Genomic DNA, 21,187 nt, shown 5'->3' with positions numbered 1-21,187 from the left:
TCATAAAAACATAAGAAGCTTTAAACTGCAAAGGGTAAATATTACTTAACTCCAAAATTATATTATGACTAGTGATGTGAGAGGGAGAAAGAACATTACCTTTGGGCCCAGGTCACCTTGTTGGCCCTTTGGTCCTCGGAGTCCTGGACCACCCTGGCAAACAGATGTTAAGTATTAGCACAAAGACAAATCTGAAAGCAATATATTTCATTCATGTTCCTTAATAATATGGATTATGTAATTCTCATTTTGTATAAAGGCCAACACACTGTGTAGTGGTGTATGTGCACCATGATCCTGAATGGGAAATCTACCCCCTAGATTCACCTCTTCCTGCTGATGATTACATAATTTGAACAAACTTTCTATGCAAAATCCCTTTAAATTAAAAAAAAAAAAAGCTACAGGACCTTATAATTGAGTGTGTAAGAGTACAGCTATTAATGATGCAAATAATAAAAATATACTGTTAATCTAAAATTATGCATGTCCTATACCAAGACTTTGAGATTAAATTATTTAATTAAATTGTGAAAAGCATATAAAATAGTACCAATTTAATTTTTATTTACACCATAAAAAGCTAACTAGATTAGCGTTTCTGAAACTTCAGGTATTTGCATTTTCCCCTCAAAATTTTTGTCATATTAATGCACTGCCTGTACTATTATTTAATAGCATTTTCTTTATATACATACATATGTACATACATAATAAATATGTATATATGTATATATGTGTATATGCATTCTTTGTAAACATATTCTTTGTATATGTGTACATACATATATGCATATCTACTCTGAATATTTTTTAATTGACTCATATTTCACTTAAATCTATTTTAAAAGCAAATATTATGTACTATAGTAGATGGAAAAACATATATATACTTAAGTATATAAGTATTATATAATACTTAGTAAGTATATAAGTATTCTTATATACTTACTAAGAATATAAGATAAACCTAAAAATATGCTATAAATAATGTTAGTAAATTAGCTAGATTTTGTTCCTAGTGAAGTCCGTGAGCAATTAGAAGGGTCATATGGGCACCAGTCTGAGAATATTGCTTTCACTTAGCAGAAGGATGAGAAGATCATTGAAAATGGAATAGCTTTCTCACTATGTGAGTCCAGTTGATTTCCTGCTATGTCTATGACTACTGAAAATCATTTTGTGTACCATCAGCAAAACACTTGTATCACTTGGGAAAAGACTGGGTCAGGTGATAGTTAAAGTTTCTTCCAGTTTAGCAATTAAATTCACTCCCCCCCCCATCAATATCAGTTGGTTGCTTACCTTCCAGACTTTTCAAATACAATTTAAAAATTGTTTTATGTATGTGTATATGTGTCTAGAGAAAATATTACTTATTATTAGTGTTTTTTGTGGTATTATTTGATATATATAGATTGCATATGTGATACAACACTTTACATATATTTCTGAGTTAACTTAATATGTTTTTCCATAACATGACTAACTTATTCTAAATGAGTGCATAGTTATCTGTACAATGGATAGTTTGTTTAACCATTCTTTCGTTATTGGAAATGGAGAAGTTTTGCCCACAATTTGTTGCTGTCTAAACGATACTACAATTAACATCCTTATACATGCCCTGAGTACAAACTTTAAGATTTAAGTACAAATGTTAGTATTTAACATATCATCAGGTAGAATTTTAAATGAAATTTAATGGATAGGCAGATATATTGCCAAATTGTGCTCCAAAAAAACTGTGCCAATTTATTCATCTGCTAGGAGTTTGAGGGTCTCTGCTTCTCTAAACTTTATTAGCACTTGATATTGTTAAACTTTGCATTTTTATGAACCTGACTGGTAAAAACAATACCTTACTCCTATTTTAATTTTTATTTCCCTTAAAACTACTGTGATTGAGCATCTTTTCATAACACTTGTCCATTTGCATTTTATTTCAATACAACTAACAATTTATATACTTTACCCAGTTTTCTATTGGGTTACAAGTCTTTTTCTCTTTAATGTACAGAAATTCTTCATATATTTGGATGCTACATCTTTAACTGTTATAGATGACGCAAATGTTTTTCCCAACTGTGGCAGACACTGTTGGTTGACTATCAGAGTCTTTTCTGGGGCTTCCCTGCTGGCGCAGTGGTTAAGAGTCCGCCTGCCGATGCAGGGGACACGGGTTTGTGCCCCGGTCCGGGAAGATCCCACATGCCGAGGAACTGCTGGGCCCGTGAGCCATGGCCTGCGCGTCCGGAGCCTGTGCTCCGCAGCGGAAGAGGTCTCAACAGTGAGAGGTCCGCGTATATTTTTCCAGCTATAAAGACACAGAGTTGCTTGCTTAGCCTCCTTTGAAACCAGGAATGGTCAAGTTAACTGGTTTGGACCAACTTGATCAAGAAACCACAAGCCTAAGGAAAGCATATTTGGAAGCTGGAACAAGCTTGGGTCTTGATAAAGTTGTTGAGCAGCCATATTTGCTTGGGATCATCTACCTTTAGGTCTTTTTTTGAGCAAACAATGAATGTCCAGATGCCCCAATGATACACCACTGTGTTAGTCAAATTTTCTGTTTCTTGCAACAAGCCCAGTGCATTCCAATTAACATACCCATTCTGGCACACCTCTTTAATTTTGTTTGCTCGTCTTAAATGATTGGGTTTTTTTTGTGTGTGTGTGGTACGCGGGCCTCTCACTGTTGTGGCCTCTCCCGTTGCGGAGCACAGGCTCCGGACGCGTAGGCTCAGTGGCCGTGGCTCACGGGCCTAGCCACTCCGCGGCATGTGGGATCCTCCCAGACCGGGGCACGAACCTGCGTCCCCTGCATCGGCAGGCGGACTCCCAACCACTGCGCCACCACGGAAGCCCCTAAATGATTGGTTTTTAACTGAAGGTTTTGTCCAAATGTGGCAATTTGGCTCACAGATATTCATACATGATGTACCATGTCTATAAATCCAGGAACCGTTTTATACGTCTAACTTATTTTCCACCTCACCCCTAGCCCTTATCATGGAGTAGATGACAGGAATTCAACAAATGTTTGTGGATATAAACTTCTATCCTTTTAATAAGAAAGGGTTCATCTCGCAAAAGAAATATGGTTCTTTCACCCATGGCTTCCTATGGCTTTTCTAGAGTTGTACTGGCACATAATACCACTGTGTAAATTCTTGAGTGAGAAAATAATCACGACTATGTTAAATCATCAGACGGCGCTTATTGCATATTGTTTGGGATACTATTTCTTCAATGGTTTATTATATTGTAAATATTTGAAAATGTCAGTAGCTTTTCTATTTTACCTGTCTTTCTCTCCAAGTCAGAACTCAACCCTTCTCTTTCACTTCTCTGCTGCTTTTCTTCTCATTATGAAGTTTGACTCTTAGGTCATATGTAAATATTTTATAACTTGTTCCAGCAGCATTGCAGATGAAAAAACTTGATAACCCTCCAGCTAAAAAAGCTTATTAATGCTACTTAAAATAAAATAAACATTATTCTAATTAAGAACTGAAACCTTAAATACCAGGAATGAAGAAGAAACAAAACACCAGAGCAGCAAGCATGTACACTGAGGCTGCCTTGGGGCAGGAAGGGGAAGATCCTTGAGGTTTGCTGGAAAATGTGTGTTTTATAGCCCACACAAGGCAATGAAATGTGAACTGGGACCTATGAGAAGTGGAGGAAGCACAGACTATGAAACATCCTTTAAAGCTGAGGAACTTGAAAGGCTGCGCTCTGAATGAGCTAGAACAACAGCAAAAAGTCTCACTAGCAGGGTGGAGGAGCAAGATGTTGTTTCCACTTTAGCTACGGGAGGGGTAGCAAATGTCTCCACTAAGAAACACTACCCAGAAACTGATTCTCATACAATCGAGGGATGAGAATTTACACTGCCTGTGAGAGTCAAATAAAACCCCAAAGTCAACCATTCAAGGAGGTCTTCGGCTGGTCGTACACCTCGGAGCTCAGCAGAAGAAACACATATATTCTTTCGAAAAATACAGATCAATCTCGGGCTCAAAAGATTCCCAGAGATGAAATTTCGAGTAATGCAAACACAAATATACACCCCTCAAAAAATCACAAGGTACATGTGTAAACAAGATAGCACAAGTAAAATCAGCAACAAAACAAATGCAGCATCAGAGCCACATACATTACAGATATTGAAATTATCAGATAAATAATGTAAACCATATTGAATATATTTAAAGAAAAAATTGTTTTGGAAGTGTTACAAAAATAGAAGAGACTATACAAATGACCAAAAGGTTTGAAAAGGGTTATATACATATTGTTTGTAAGAGTTATACACACACACACACACACACACATATATATATGCACACAATTAGAAAGCAAAAATTGAGATGACAGATATTGGAATATAAACCTAAATAAGTTAATTATTACAAATAATAGAATGGACTAAACTCTAAAAAAGTTGTAAAACCAGATTAAAGTCAAAATCCTGGCATATGCTATTTAAAGGGATGCATCTAAAATATAAAGACATAGAAAGCTTGAAATTAAAAGGATGAAGCAAACATATACCAGGAAAATAATCCAAAAGAGAAATGTTGACATAGCAAGTCACTAGAAAGATAATTGTTGTAAAAATTTTTGTACCTTATAACACAATCTCAGGATATCATAATACAGGTTTACAAACAACTTGACAAAGGTGGGGAAGATTTTAAACAACTATCTTAGGAATTGAAAGATAAAGAACTAAGGCAGGTAAAGAAGACTCTAAGAACACAATTTACGACTTGATTCGCCGACTATTTATATTTAGAATTCTGAACTCCATAATTAGAGAACAAACATTCTGCTAAAGCATACATGGAACATCTGTAAAACCTGACAAAAGGACACAGAGCAAATGTTATAGAATCAACAAATGTCAAAGAACTTGTACTCTACAGACTCTCTTCCATGATAAAGTACAACAAATGAATACATCAATAACAAAAAGATAAAAACTGCACACATGATTGGAAATTTTAAAAGACACTTCTAAGAAATCATGCCTGAAAGAAGGGATCAAGAAAGATATAAAAGACAATAGCTCATGGAAATATTAAATTTGACTACATTAGAATAAATATTTCTAGGCAATATACCTTGCCACAAACAACAACAAGCAAATCACGGACCAGGAAAAGAGATTTGAAAACCATATCATTAATAAAGGATTAGTGTCCAAAATACATAAAACCACTGACAAATCGATGAGAAAAAACTGCACAACAAAAACCCAGCAAACTGTATAAATGGGTATTTACACAGGAAGAAATCCAAATGGTTCAGAGACAAATGAAAAACTGCCCCATCTCACTAGCAGGGAGAGAAAGTCCTATTTTAAAGAAGAAGGACAGAGTTTTACAGTCATCATAAGTGAAAGCTCTCACATCTGGCAACATCAGACAGTGCTGGTGAGAGGTAGGGCAACTCGACCTCTCCTACAGAGTGTGTGGGAGAGGATATTGGAACAACCACTTTGAAGAGCAATTTGGGGTTTTTTCATGAAGTTGAAGATGCACCTTCTTTTTTTCCACCAAATCTAATTCTAAGTGTTACTGCAAGAGCACTTACTCAAGCTTGCAAAGAGACAGACAAAGGACATTCACTGTAATGATACAGTAGTAGGAAAATGCTCCACAGTAATGGGTCAATAAACTCTTGTTTATACAGTGGAATTCCTTTCAGAAGATACAACGAATAAACTAAACAATGTGCATTAACCTTGATAAAGGTCAAAGACATACTTTGGGGTGAAAAAAAGCAAGCCACACACAGTCGAAAATAAATCTTTGTTTTCAATTCCCAGATTAAACTAAAGACAACTCCTTACATCTGATCAATGAGTTATAATGCACAAAATATGTTTATACATATTATTCTGTGTATTCCTCACAATACTAGTTCAAGAGGTGAGTGCTGTTTATACATGAGGAAAAAGGGAGGTTCACAGTGGCTCCATGACTTACCTAGTCTTATTTAATGCTTTTACCATTAACTCCACATTTGCTTCTTTGGGATAAAGAGTCTTTTGTTAAAAAAAACAAAAAAAGTATCAATATTCGGGTCTACGTCCAGAGCTTGAAAGAGTGCTGTATGTGCCAAAGATAAAGCAGAGACTGCTGGGATATATTCCAGATACATTCAGCAGGTTCTCTTCCTTTTTGTTTAGTTCGGTAGGTGTGCTACACAAATGAAGACAAACTATGTTGGTGGGGCCGACCTGGAGCAAATGTCCATGCTGCACGCCAGCTGTCAGTGAGGGGTATCTACGCATGCGTGCTGACCACACCGGTTGCCAACTGCAAGCCACGTGTAAGCACAGGTCCGCCTCAGAACATTCCTCCTGCAAGGTCTGGATTTCATGTGCTCCTGCATCTTCTCCCTGTTTTCTTTGTCTTTCTGTCTTGATATATTTGCCATTTCCTAACCAAAGACCAGCTATATCATACTTATCTTTCTTTTTAAATTTTATTTATTTATTTATTTATTTATTTTTGGCTGTGTTGGGTCTTCGTTGCTGCACGCGGGCTTTCTCTAGTTGCGGCGAGCAGGAGCTACTCTTCGTTGCGGTGCGCGGGCTTCTCATTGCAGTGGCTTCCCTCACTGTGGAGCACGGGCTCTAGGTGCACCGGCTTCAGTAGTTGCGGCACGCGGGCTCAGTAGTTGTGGCTCACGGGCTCTAGAGCACAGGCTCAGTAGTTGTGGCACACAAGCTTAGTTGCTCCACGGCATGTGGGATCTTCCCAGGCCAGAGATCGAACCCGTGTCCCCAGCATTGGCAGGCGGATTCTCAACACACTGTGCCACCAGGGAAGCCCTATCATACTTATCTTAAAGAAACGCTGATAACCCCAGGTTAGCAGGTTAGACATAAGCATTTAGACATATTATGAAAGATCTATCACGGTCAATTCAAAGACCCAGAGAGTGCAATTATATACATTTTATATTTTTAAAAAAATATTTTCTTGCCTATTGGGTGTAAGATAGACTCAAGGATATACTGTACAATGTGGGGAATATAGCTAATATTTTATAATAACTGTAAATGGAAAGTAACCTTCAAAATTGTATAAAATTTTTTTTAAAGACCTATTTGTAGAGATATATAGACAGTTACCAACCTGTGCTAAGAATTTTTAAATGTCTTCTTTGAGTGAAATATGATATAAATTAGCATGATTTTGCAAATTAACATCAACACCAACAATAAAAACCCTTCATTTTGTAGTATTTGACCAAATGAGAAAAGGTTATGTTTACTTTTTACATGTATGTTTACATGTATGAATCTATATATATATAATGTTTATAAGAAAAAAATGTTTTCTTTCTCTCTCTCTCTCTCCCCCTCTTTCTCTCCTCTCCTCTCTTCCTCTCCCCTTTGCTTCCTTTTCCCTTCCTCTCCCCTTTCCCCACCCCCTTCTTTTCTGTATGAAGTTCCAGTCAGTAATGGAGAACTTCATGCTCACATGGGATACTTTTCCCAGTGATTTTGAAAAACCTCCCTTGACTATCAATGTTGATATACAATGGGCAGAGGGGATGTATGCAAACGTTACAGCAACAAGCAGGGGGCCAATGTTGGAAACGTTCACACTGAAAATAAGCCACAGGACTTCAAAGGGAAGATTCTGAATAGATAGCACTGTGAGACATCGTGGGGTGCAGCAGTTAAGAGCATCATCTATAGGAGTCATGGAGACCTGGATTTGAAGAGCAGCTCCTCCAAGCTGGGTTCTTTAGGCAAGTTACTTGACCTCTCTGTGCTTCAGTTTGCTTGTAGGATTAAGTGAGTAAGTATTTAGCACAGTGATGGGCACAGACACGCAACAAGTGATAGTTATAAATATTATTAAAGAACATTTTAAGTTCAAACTAGGCAATACTTACCGGTGGGCCTGCTGGTCCCAGAGCCCCTTTATTGATTTCAGAACAGGAGCAGGAATGTGGAAGCTCTGGGCAGGTCTCCTCATCCCTCTGAGGAGAAAAAGAAATAGCATAACTATTAACAAGATGGTCTATACAAATGGCATTATGGACTCAAAGAAAACACTTTCAGACACTTCAAAAAAATTAGTAAGTGAGCATTAGTTTAGAAAGGCAGAGAATAATCTTTTCTTGAAAGAAACAATGAATGGCTCTCCAGATCATCATTATTATCAAAGGACATTGATAAAACGAGTTTGGGAATCCAGGTGAAGAAAGAAAGGCAGAAGTGGGTGCAAAAAAAAAATTCTGGTTACTATTTAATTCAGTTGGAGAAATAGTACTATATGGACTAAAGGTCCTGAACACTTCCTTTGTGTTACATTTTTTTCCATTTCAAAGGATAAAAGAAAACTTGTGGGAATAGTCCATCAAAACAACTGCATCTACACTAAAACAAAGAAACAAAAGAAAACAAAAACTGCTTAAACACATCATCCCTGTAACAATTTTAACTACTGCTCACCTTCTGTGACTGAAAGTAAGAAAACATCACAGCATCAATCTAAAGCTTTGGGATAGGAGGTCATTTCCTCTTGGAGAATTTTGCTGCCAGGTATAACACTACAAGATAGATGATGAATACCAGGCTGAATGTATCTGAATGAGTTACTGGAGTGTAAACCAAGACAGAGCACTTGCTGAGGGCTATTGAATGATCTGTGAGTATCACATTTGGAGTAGCAGCCAAAAAGAAGTCTGCTCTGGGATAAGAAACTACAGAACTTCGAAGGATTCATCTGTCCCTTTGGATAGAGAGAAAGTGAGCTTCATTTTCTAAGACCTTGGGGAAACCTAATGTTAGAGCTGAATAGAGCACAGATGATAATTAAATTATCAAGATGAAAATAATCTCAGTCTCTGAAATATTCACAACAGAAACCCCAAAATTTTGAGCAAAGAGCCTTTATATGCTTCTCGCTAAATGTTGGACGATAGTCAAAAGTTTCAGCTCATTACATGATAAAAACCCTGCTAACGTATCTGGCCTGATACCTCGGGCGGCTTGAGTGAAATACAAACTTAAGTGTCCCGAAAGACCCCCCCAGATTAGGCTGACAGCAGGCCTCCTATGACCACAGACTCGGGAATGGTTTCACCATGGCTGTTGACTGTGTCTCCATCCATGTATTTCTACCACGGGATTTACACATCTTCAGTGATAGAAATGAAAAGGAAAGTTTTGAGAAGGGCTGGGTCCTTCCTAGGAGATGGTGGTGATCACATTTTCCATAAGATTCTGAGTGTTTCCCTTTACAGTTTCCAATCTACCTGCCCGTAAGCATAACATCACAGTGTCTCTGATGTAATTCCTCACCACTGTTTAATGGAAACTTATTTTGATGAAAAAAAAAAAAGTTATTTCCTTCTCAAACATAGTCACCATGAATTTACTGCCTGCAACAGATGATGTGATCTGGTGTGAGGTCTTAAAAAAGCAAATCTTTTAGACTTGATGAAGTCTCCCCCATGCCCATTCCCCCAGTTGAATCCTTAAGATATGATACCTGTCCAACCATAACACGGTCAACATTTCAGCTCACTGGTCCTAAAGATCCGTAGTTATGAACGATCTGTCTTTATATATACAGGTACCCCCTCCCTGTGACTTACACTTGGTATTAATAATGAGAAAAAGGTTATTTTTCTAGTAGCCTTGAAAAGGTTATATAGATTACGACTATGATTCCCAAACTGTGGAAAGATGGCCTGGGCCAGTACAGCAAACTCACGGGGGCACTCTGATGTTTAAAAGAACCAAGAGAAACAGCAATATTCGGCACCCATTGGACCTCGTACGAATGACTAGCTCAAGGTAGCTCACAGTTTCAACCCTAGATTTTGAAACACTATTTTTTTTTTTTTTTTTTTTTTTTTTTTTTGCGGTATGCGGGCCTCTCACTGTTGTGGCCTCTCCCGTTGCGGAGCACAGGCTCCGGACGCGCAGGCGCAGCGGCCATAGCTCACGGGCTTAGTTGCTCCGCGGCATGTGGGATCTTCCCGGACCGGGGCACGAACCCGTGTCTCCTGCATCGGCAGGCGGATTCTCAACCACTGCGCCACCAGGGAAGCCCGAAACACTATTTTTGATGTCATATATTTGCAAATCTGGTCTTTCAGCAGTAGCTATGAAGGAAAGCAAGTACCATGGGGAAAATCAAGGTGGAAAAAGAAGTGAGAATGGTGATGTCTGATCAGATTCCAAGACATGAGAAATAGTGCATTCTCCACAGGCACACACAGCCCATTAGTAAGTAGTTGTGGTTATTTAAAAATAAGTACATCATTTAAAATTTTTGATTTATTTTATCATTTTTTCATACAGCTACTGAGTTGTTAGGATGTAAAGACTTATGAAGATGTTTGGACCTAACGGCCTTATGTATGGAATTGTTAGGCATTTCTTTGGGCTCAGGGGTGCCATGAAAAAAATTACTGGGGCTCCCCTGGTGGCGCAGTGGTTGAGAGTCCGCCTGCCGACGCAGGGGACGCGGGTTCGTGCCCCGGTCCGGGAAGATCCCATGTGCCGCGGAGCGGCTGGGCCCGTGAGCCATGGCCGCTGAGCCTGCGCGTCCGGAGCCTGTGCTCCGCAACGGGAGAGGCCACAACAGTGAGAGGCCCGCGTACCGCAAAAAAAAAAAAAAAAAATTATTGTGACACCAAAGGCTTCAATGAACCTGAAATTTGGGAACATCTGGACTCTGTAAAAGTCATTCTGTGGAGCTGTGTGGCTCCCACCGTGTTTGTCAGTGTGTCTTGCTGATTCCAGATACACCTCCTTCTTAACCTCTTTCTAATTTTCATCATCATCATCACAATGAATTATCTGTGACATGAGTTTTGTGAAACAGCATTTCATTTTCAGGGAAAATTAAATATAACTTTAGAAAACTTCGGTAAAGAACAGACCAAATAACGAAAAGAAGAATTCTTACCAGGCCAGGAAGTTCACAGCATTTGTCTTTATTGGCCCATGATGTGGAACAAATAATATCAAACATCTGTAACTGGAACTTCAATTTAAAAAGAAAATTGTCATTCAATAAAAGATATATAGATACATTGTGTTTATAATTATAATGATTTCATAGTATGTATTACATAATAGAACACCAATATATTTATAACATTATATTACAGTGAATAAATTAAAAAGTCATTCTAACAATATCAATCTTTGTTCCTCAAACATACAGTGACTTAAGATTTTTGTCAGTAGTTACTCCATCCACCATCCAAACCCCCTTATTTCGCACAATTCCTCCTTCTGTCTCTACCTAAAAAAGCTTAGTGCTTCTGTTGAAATCCTCCCTGACCTGCCCCTCACAGTTGCTCCAAGGGCCTCTGTAATCCCACAATGCTCCATACATCTTTTATAGCATATGTCCCATCATACAGCACAATGATTTACATTTTCTTCTCCTCAGACTGGGAGGTCATCAAAGAACACAGAATCACTCATCCATCTTTGTGCCCCCTATCATAACATGTGGCATGTAGAGAATTCCCTGGTAGTCCAGTGGTTAGGACTCCATGCTTCCACTGCAGGGGGCATGGGTTCTATCCCTGGTCAGGGAACTATCCACATGTCATGCCGTTCGGCCAAAAAAAAAAGCTTGTGAAAACATGGGGAATGTAGTAGGTATTCATGATGAAGACTTGTTGAATTAATTCTGACTTTCATCATTCATGCATATATTTGGCCACTTTTTTTTTAGTGCATAATGCAAGCCAGATACCATGTAGACCTCCTTTAGGATATGAAAATGAACAAAACCAGAGTTCTGCCCTCAAAGAATTTATAGGGAGTAAGAGACAGACACATAAATACTGTTTACAGTGTGGTGTCATGACAGACTCACATACGGTATTGTGAGAATCTGTGCTAAGTGTATTTTTATTTAAGCCATCGATCACACCATAAATATTTAGACAGTCTTGTTCTACTCATTTATGTTGACAACAAATTAATGTATATTTTGAAATATTTAGAAACATCATTATAATATCATTAAGGGCTCACACTAGCTTCATGATGCCACCATTTCTAATACTATATTTCTTCCTATATTATTTTCAAATATCGAATCTCATCAGGAGTTTGGTATTAATAGATACACACTACTATATATAAAATAAACAAGGATCTACTGTATAGCACAGGGAACTGTATTCAGTATCTTATAATAACCTACAATGGAAAAGAATCTGAAAAAGAATAGACATTAGCTATCTAACTATCTAGCTATCTATAACTGAATCAGTCTGCTGTACACCTGAAACTAACACAACATTGTAAATCAACCATACTTCCATTTAAAAAGAAAAAAGTGTCATCAATTACAGGGCTGGGAGAAGGATGAAATTCTCTGCATTTTAAATCTGTAACTTTCCTTCAGCAAGTGGTGTTTTCAGCAAAAGCTGGAAACTCTTGGTGCCTTATTTTCTCTCATCCCTGTCAAGGGTCCCCTGGATGAAGATGAGAATACTCAAGTAGTTGGTATGACTGAAATAGGTTACTAACAATGCTTCCAGCATCACAAAAGAGCCTGCCCTATCTGACAGTAAAGAAGATGAAGTCAGGCTTTCTCCTGTTACACCCAGGAAGAATTGCGCCTTGCTGCAAACATCCTTCCCAAGTGAGTTTTGCGAGAGTCATAAAATGACGCACATTTTGAAAGCAGATCCATAAATCAAGACATCCTGTTTCCTTTTTTCAATTAAAACCATTGTGTTATTTGAAGAAATATTGCATGATTCACTATTCTTTTTTTTTCTGTATTAAAAACATTTTTTCCCCAAAGGGTATGATATTTAAGTCTGCTCAGGGCAACCATACAACAAAATTATGACCATTAAAAAATTAGGTTTTTAAAATTAAAGCATTTTTAAAGAACACGGCTCCTGATTTTCATAAACAACAATAGCAACAAAGATATTTCAAGGAGCATATAGGGATTAGGAGGCTATAGAGCTAGGCTGCCTGGGGGTAATCCACTCACAAGCTAAATCACTTGAAACAAATTATTTAATGTGTTGGAGTCTCAATTTTCCTTACCTATAAAATTAGGATAATAATAATAGCTATTCAATAGTAGCTATTCATTAGAGTAATAATAGTAGCCATAACAATAAAATGAACTCATAAAGGGAAATATTTAGAACAGTTCCCAGAATATAACTACACATAATAAATATATTTTTTCTTTTTTTATTAATATTTTTAAATAAATATTATTTTAATGTAACATGTACAAAAGCCCTTTTATAATTGATCTTTAAGCTGTAGGAGTATATAATACAGAGGCCAAAATAGTAGAATGAAAATGAAAGTGATGCAATATTGAGAGCAGAAATATAACAGTAGTTTGTGTCCCCAGTAATCAATGTTTTGGTTGAGAAAAATCTTAGCAAATAACAATGGCAGCAAACACTTGTTGAAAAACTTACTACGTGCCAGGCACCATCCTAAAGACTTTGCCTAAATCATTTAATCTTTCAATCCCCACTATGAGGTATGATAATAGTAATGTCAACTCCATTCTGTAAATTAGGACTTGGGACAAAAAAGTCAAAGAAACTTAAGCACATGTTGAAAGCTGAATTCTGGCTGGGATTTGAAGAGCACACTTCATTTTCTTGTGGTTTATTTTGCAGTTAACAGATCATTAGTCTAATGTTTAAAATGTAGATACCGCAGCCTAACTTGACAATGCCATTTGTCTGGGGACATTTATTAAATGGGTCCCATTATGACAGCATTAGATAGATTCAGTTAATTCTGTAAGTCATTCATCCATTAAGAAATTTTCCATTTCTGAATAGAGCCCTCAGTGTGAACACATTTTAGTGAATGGAAAGATTTATTTAAAGCAAAGGCTTTTTACTAGTCCCAGGATACACCAGGCTTTCTTGACGTTTTTTGAATAAACATTCACTGCCCAATCACCTATAACTGTATAATGTCTCCATACAAACCTTTGGCTAAAATTCCCCTACCCTATTGAGTTACTGAGATTCTTATGAGTTCATTTTATTTATTCAAGAGGTCGAATACCTACTAAATGCTGAATGAGGCTGATACTATCATTTGAAGAATGCTTGTGGGCTGTCTTTTCTTTTTCAAGTTAGATGAAGTCAGCAGCCTTTTTTGTGTGAGTACAACAAATTTATTCATAATTGTTTTGCATTCGTAATGGTTTAGATTCCTCAGCCTTTATTTAGAGACTTTTTTTCCAAGGCACATTTCTGGGGATTGTTCTTAAAAAATCTGGCTTTTATTCCAGAAGCAATTACACACACATTTATACAAATTATGGAGGAAACATTACAGAGCTGACATGCCCAAAGATCTTATATTTGAGTGCCTAAAAGTGCAAGACAATATGGTTCAAAATAAATCATACTTCAAGTGACTAAGAGGCAGCCCCTTTTCACTTCTGCAACTTTTTTCCTTTGTAACTGACTGAACATTATGAAGAAAAATATCTGGCCAAATAAAAAAAAAAGTACCCTCCCACTTTCAATTTTTATAATCTCTTTCAAGGGAATACTTAGACAATTACAAATACTTTTTCATTACTGGACATTTTTGTTTGGGTGTAGCACAAAAGGCAAGTCATTTGGGGTCAGATGTTAGCATGAAAATAAGATTAAAATATTTCTTGGCAGTTGAGTCACTGTGATCTGTGAATGGAAATGAAAATGTACCCACTCCTGGCTCAACTTTCCACTAAGTACCAGTTTTTATCTGCTGATTTTTTTTTCTAGTATAACATTTTTAAGCTTATAATTTGAAGTCAAGCTGCACCTGAACTTATACAAATATTCAGAGAGCTTTGCATTGCCCGAGAGCATAGAAGAAAGAGTCCTGAGGACCTAGGCCATGTTCTGCTTTTAAATTGGTGTGTAAATTTGATTGATTTCACCTCCAAACTAAGATTTATTAAGCCTTTATCACTTGTCACCTATTGAACAGGGTTTTTTTACTTGCTCGCCATCAGCTTACTGAATTTAAGGGAAACCATGATGGCACTATTCAATTAGGAGATGAAAAGGAACAGCTGTTGTAGTTGTTGGTAGTAATTAGAATGTTTGTTTAGGTGTAGACATGCTTGGGGGAACATTTTGGTCACATTTATTTCAAGGTTGTAATTCAAATAATGGTGAGTTTTTGAACTTGCCAGTGGACAGACAGGGCATATGGTCACTGTTACAGACCAGATTCCCTCCTCTGCCTTAAGTTCTATCATAATCAGTCTGACCCAAGGGAAAAGAGCTCAGAATGGAAATTGGGTAACCACATGCAACTCAGATACAATCTCATATCTCACTTTCCTCACTTTTGAAAGGGGATTCCTCCCTAACTTATTCAAGTCTCAGTTTCTGCATCTATAAAATGGGGATAGTAATAAGTATCTCTTCCTAGGGTTATTGGAGGACTAAATGAGATAATATCAGAAATGTTCACACTGCCTAGTCCATAGCAGGCAATAAATGTTAGCCACTATCATCATTTTAAGGAGTAAAAGATACAATCCAGTGAAAACACAACCATGTCCTTGCAATTTAAAAACACTTGTTTCTAGAGGATCATTGACTAGTCTGCTATTGATTCCCACCTAAAAGCTTTAACTCTAAATAAAATTACTAAAAACTCCAAAACATAACTTGTATTTGTCTTTATTTACACATCAGAGGGCTAAATAAATGACAGTTGTATAATTATATAAGTGTTAGATGTGAAAAGGTGGAAAAAAGACACTAACAAACATAATGCCAGAAGCTCAAATTTTTTCTTGAATCATCTCTGATTGGCAGCATGATAATTTCATTAGGTGTCAGAAAAGGTAGAAGAAACTTCTCAGGGGAAAGAAGATTGGAAAGGAGAAGCACAGTTGTTAAGTTTCTTCCCATGTATGTTTTGATGGCTAAATTAAGCCTGCCTATTAGTTTAGTCCCGCTAGGGACTTTGGCTGCATGTAAAATCTTGCATTGCTGAACGCAAGTTGTTTTTATGATGAATGAGTAATTTCAATACAGTAGTTACTATATCCCTAAATCCATTCATCTCTCCTCCACTCAACTTTGGTTTAAAAAATCTGTAGTCTTTAAAGACTGAGAATTTAGAGTTCTTCCATCACTTGGCACTTTTTGAATCATTGCTGAACTTGCCAGGGAATGCTTACCTATAAACGACTCATCCCTCTTAGATGATAATTATGCCTCCTGGAATGACCCCAAACTTGTACATTACATATTCCCTTTTGCATATGTATATCAAGATTATATTAGCAATGTGGGATTTCTAAATTGAGAACTGAAGACTGAAGCATCTCTCTTGCCTTGCCCTGAAACAGTTAAGTAATAACCCCAAAAAGCAAGTGAGTTTTCAGTCACATTCTTGAGATCTACTCTAATATCATCCATTTCAACATAATCAAATTCCTCAATAAGTGGGTAGACTAAAAATCTATTTAGTAATCCTTTGTAGACGTCTAGATTCTAGCAAAAGCTACAACTTTTTTCCTACTAGGCTTACAAAGAACTCTTTAATGACCGACTTCTATAAATTCCCCTTTGTCTCCTACTGGGTGGAAGTTACCACAGAGGGCGCTCTGTTTAATTGATTTTCTGTCATGTTCAAAAGTCAAGATTTATCACCAGTAGGCCTGACACCTACAGTCATTTTAGCTTTCAGAAATAAATTCTTTAATATTTAATTGGTCACACAATTGGAGTAAAATTACTGCGTAGAGTGTAATGTGAAATACAATTAATTTGTAACTGTAATTATAAAACTGTAGTTGTAAAGTATGAATTATAATTAGGAGATGGTATGATATATATTAGTGGACTGTTGTCAATACCACACATGGAATACTATATATGCAAAAGATTTTAAGAAAAGACATGATACAATTCAAATAGATGACTTCCTATTTACTTCCTATCAAGTGTTTCTTGAGAAAGTACTCTGTTCACACGAATTTATTAGATACTGTGATGTAGAGTAGACGTGGGTCATTGCAAATGAAGACCAAGACATGGTTTCTGTTCTGAGGGGTTTATACTCTTGACTAGAGAAGTGAAATGCAGTTATATGAAAGAGCAAGAAAATAATATATGACTACAAATAATCAAGGGTTAAGCAAGTACCACAGGTTTAGAAAAGGTGAGATGGAAAAGGTATGGTTGACACTTCAATAAAAATAGCTGCTCTTCATTGAATGGCTACTAAGTGTCAGGGATTCTATATGCGTTATGTCTAAAATAAAAAAATAATGATAGTACTAAGTGACATGGGCCATAATCTCATCCACCTGGAATTGTTTCTCTTTCTTAAATTAGAGTCTATTCATTCATCCTTCTAAGCATCCATCTATATACATCCATTTATCCATACAAGGTATCCATAGTTTGCCAATTCTGGAGTCTTGTAAATTCTGAAGTGTGCTATCATAAAAGTATCTTCCATGAAGTAGAAGGTGAAATGTTTCTTAATCCACATGGAATACCACAAATTAAGAAGAGATAACTCCTCAATATCATGTAAACATTCTTAAAAGTCTCTTACCACAACTGAAAACAAAAGAGCCTTCCATAGCTGTTATATTCCCTCTTTTCAAACATCTAATCCATAGTTCTCCAAAGCAAAGGAGAAACAAAAGTACTTTTAAAACTACTTCAAAGCTAAGTGTTAAACTAATTAGCACACATCTATGAAGATCTGAAAGCATCAATATACCCTGATTGTACACAAGGATTTCATTTCTATTGTTACCACAAAGAGAAATGCCATGAAACAGCAAACTGTCCCAAAGTAAATTCCCTCACCACTCTGGGACTGTTTCCTGGTATATAAAGTGAAGGGGTTATACTAGAGCAGAGGAATTAGAACTGTGTTCCTCAAAGCGCCCTTAGGGACCATTGGAGGATGGCAGCACCTACTACCCCATGTCCCCTCTCCCATTCAATCAACATGGGTGTGTTTTAATCATACTCATTTGATATACTAGAAGATTTCATTTGTACTAAGTGATTTCAGCTTAAAAACACTTTGAGAACCACCAGGTCTTTCTAAATTTCCATATAGCTGGCTACTTCTACAGATCTCTGAAAGCATAAGACAATAAGAGTGAATCATAATTAACCTGATTATTCTGCTACACAGAAGAGAAGTGTAGATTTGAATATTTGGAATTGCTTACAAGAATAAAATTCCCTCCAGGCTAATTGGTTCTAATTATAGAATGACTCAAATTAGAGAATGTTGCTAATGATCTGTGAATGTGTGTTGTTAAAACAAAAGCTTGTGTACACTGCTCTTTATGGCTAGTAGTGACTGAAGGGAATGTGATTTCTTTGCCAATTCAAAGTCTCCTCCTCTGAAACTCCATGCTGTATGATGACAAATATATCTTAGAATGATTTGTTATTTAAATAACTATTAACGATTAAAGGGTTAATTTTACATTAGCAATAGCAAGAATCTAGTTTTTAAATGCCCAAATCTAATCCAAATGAGAGATTTCTGTCAATTTACTGTGTATAATAATAACATATTTTATTCAGATTTGTATCTGCTTATATAAATGAGGTTCACTTACAGTTATTCTCATTAACAAACCATTTATGTCACAATATTTTATTTGAATTTTAAAATATGAATATTTTACTATTCGAATTTTAAAATCCATTTAGAAAAAAAACTAGTCTAATTCTTGGAGCATTCTCCTTATAATATAGCAGAAGCATATTGCAAGAGTTTTGAACGTTCATGTTCTAATTCATTTGAAAAGGCCATTATCTACTTGTTTATCCATTCATCAATCTATCATTCATCCAGCCCTCCCTCCATCTGTCCCTTTACCAAATTTTTCCCCTGGAAGATAAATAATTATATTTCAAGAGGATTTTTTTCTTTAACAATAACACAGATTCACTTATTTATCCACTTACTGGTGCAGAGTTTCCATTTGGTCCTCTTGATCTAACCATTCTCCCTAGGACTTCGACACCATCTAATGTGATATTAGACGATGCATTTATTGCCTTCTCACCAACTTGCTTGCAGTCAATAACCACTTTGGCTAAAGTCTTGCTGACAACAACATGTAGCTGATAAAAGTAAAGATGTTTTAGAAGGTAAGAAGCAGGAGAAAATATCAACCAAATTTACATAATTGCATGACTCCTCACCGAAAAGTATGGAAGAGAAAAGAAGGAATTCTGTCACTATATGTTTTGCTTAAGGAAAAAGGTTCTACTTTTACCATTTCCATGATTATCCCACATTCAGGTACCATCTCTATGTGGTTGCTGTTTTTTTAAACACTAATGAAATCTCACATGCTTTTCACTTCCCCTGTAATATTTCTTGGCTACTTTGTGACTGACTCTGCCTAACCAAGAAAAGAATCATGTCTAGAGGAAGTTGGTAAATAAATGACAATAATTCCAAAGAAATGCTAATGGGACTATTTTGAACCATGCACTAATCATCTGCATCTCATGTGTTTTTAAGATACCTTGTACTTCTGGTTGCACAGTCCGATTAAACCAGAAAAAAAAAACCATTTTTATGCAACTTTTCTTATGCAAAAAAGAGTCAGAATTTTGTTATGCAATTGTTCTTATACAGTTATGGTATTCAAAACCCCAGAAAGTAGCAAAGTCGTGTAGATTAGATAGATCTGACCACATTCTACATCAGGAGACAGAAGCCAAGATGAAGACTGCTTTGCAACATCCCTTCCCTCCCTCTGACAGGACAAGAAGGGCATGGTTAAGAGGCAGCTTTTTGCAGTACCACTTAGTAAATTCTCTGCTCTCCGGCACTCTTGGTGTTGCATTCCTTAACAGCCCAGAGATCAGCAGGCTTATTCACTAAACACAAAGGAAACAGTAAAGTTTGGAAGGGAGCATGTATACTCCAGTGATCACCAAAACAAAGTGTTTCAGAGATGTGAAATGTGAATGAACAGAGTTCTATCACAAGTGCCAGGTTAAAATAAGAACAACTAAAGTCAGGTTTTACCAGCTTCCTCTGGGTAATTTATATAATGGCAGTGATGGGCTGTCTGTATATATATGTCTCAGTGCAATCTGTCTACATATTTCAACATGATTTGGCTGCTGGTATTTATCTATATTGGTGGCCAGGTAGACCAGCAATCCTTCCTACATCATACATAATGTAGTGAACTAACAACTATCTGCTAAATAATACAGTACCCTCTACTACATGGTTCCTCAAAGTAAGAACCTGGACCACTTCTGTGGTAGGGCACCAAAATTTGCCATCCCAAAATGTCTCTTTGGTATGCAGATTGTTTCAAGCTGAAAACAATCAAGGCCCAAAAGACTCAGGAAGAAACTTTGACCTTCCTTCTAACTGCCTAAAAGGATTTAGACAGAAGTCCTGTTCCCAGAACAGAGCTATCACCAGGGATATCTGCAAAGAATATAGGCTAGGTATGGTGGGGGAAAATCTGTGTCCCATTGTTTCTGCAGGCCCAGCAAATATTTATTTACCAAACATTTGCTTTTCCATCTCCATGTGAATTACCTTCCTTCCCTTTGAAGTCCCAAACTACCACCCGCAAAAATCCTCTTTTGTCTTTAGCTGAAGATGGTACTTAAGGTGAAGCTTTCGGCTATTTTGGTGAAATACTCAGTTTTTCCTGGGTCTCTCCCGTGTATACACGTTATTAAACTTTTGTCTGAGTTTTTCCCGTTAATCTGTCTCATGTCAATTTAATTCTTAGGCCAGCTAGAGGAACCTAGAAGGAGAGAGGAAACTATCTTCCTTCCGACACTACCAATATCCCCTGGGTTACTGGATAAAAATGTACATTTTAGGGTCCCATCCCAGAACCACCAAATCAGAATGTCAGGGCATTGTTTACAAGCCCCACAGGTAATTCTTACTTCAGGTGAAATATGAGATCCAAAGCGCTACGGATTTTTTGTTCTACTATCTTCTGTTGCTTTGCCCACAGCAAAGAGAATAAAGAATATATGTATACAAGGCATTACTCACCTTGTGAAAGCTTCCATAGAAAATTTTCCTAATTTCGGGTCCTTCAAAGGTAACAGTTTGAAAATCCCCACTGTAGTCATGGTTGAAATACGTTAGGGTTTTCCCACCATCTAATCAAAC

The 21,187-nt window shown here is 36.9% G+C and overlaps 1 protein-coding gene across 5 annotated transcripts in view; it reads right to left on the bottom strand.

Annotated features, from left to right (window-relative positions):
* Positions 1-21,187, bottom strand: part of COL14A1 (collagen type XIV alpha 1 chain) — a 242,324-nt gene that overhangs the window by 56,033 nt on the left and 165,104 nt on the right. For all 5 annotated transcript variants that reach the window (XM_067017540.1, XM_059043433.2, XM_059043430.2 and 2 more), the window contains 5 exons: positions 21,068-21,177; positions 18,985-19,143; positions 10,959-11,036; positions 7,927-8,013; positions 100-153 (listed from right to left, as the gene is read on the bottom strand). In XM_067017540.1, the coding sequence (XP_066873641.1) occupies positions 100-153; positions 7,927-8,013; positions 10,959-11,036; positions 18,985-19,143; positions 21,068-21,177 (488 nt within the window). The remainder of the gene's footprint in view (positions 1-99; positions 154-7,926; positions 8,014-10,958; positions 11,037-18,984; positions 19,144-21,067; positions 21,178-21,187) is intronic.

This window comes from Kogia breviceps, chromosome 17 (genome assembly GCF_026419965.1).
Source record: "Kogia breviceps isolate mKogBre1 chromosome 17, mKogBre1 haplotype 1, whole genome shotgun sequence".
NCBI classification, from domain to species: domain Eukaryota; kingdom Metazoa; phylum Chordata; class Mammalia; order Artiodactyla; family Physeteridae; genus Kogia; species Kogia breviceps.
Note: the sequence above shows the minus strand (reverse complement) of the source record. Positions and strands in the feature narration are given on the sequence as shown.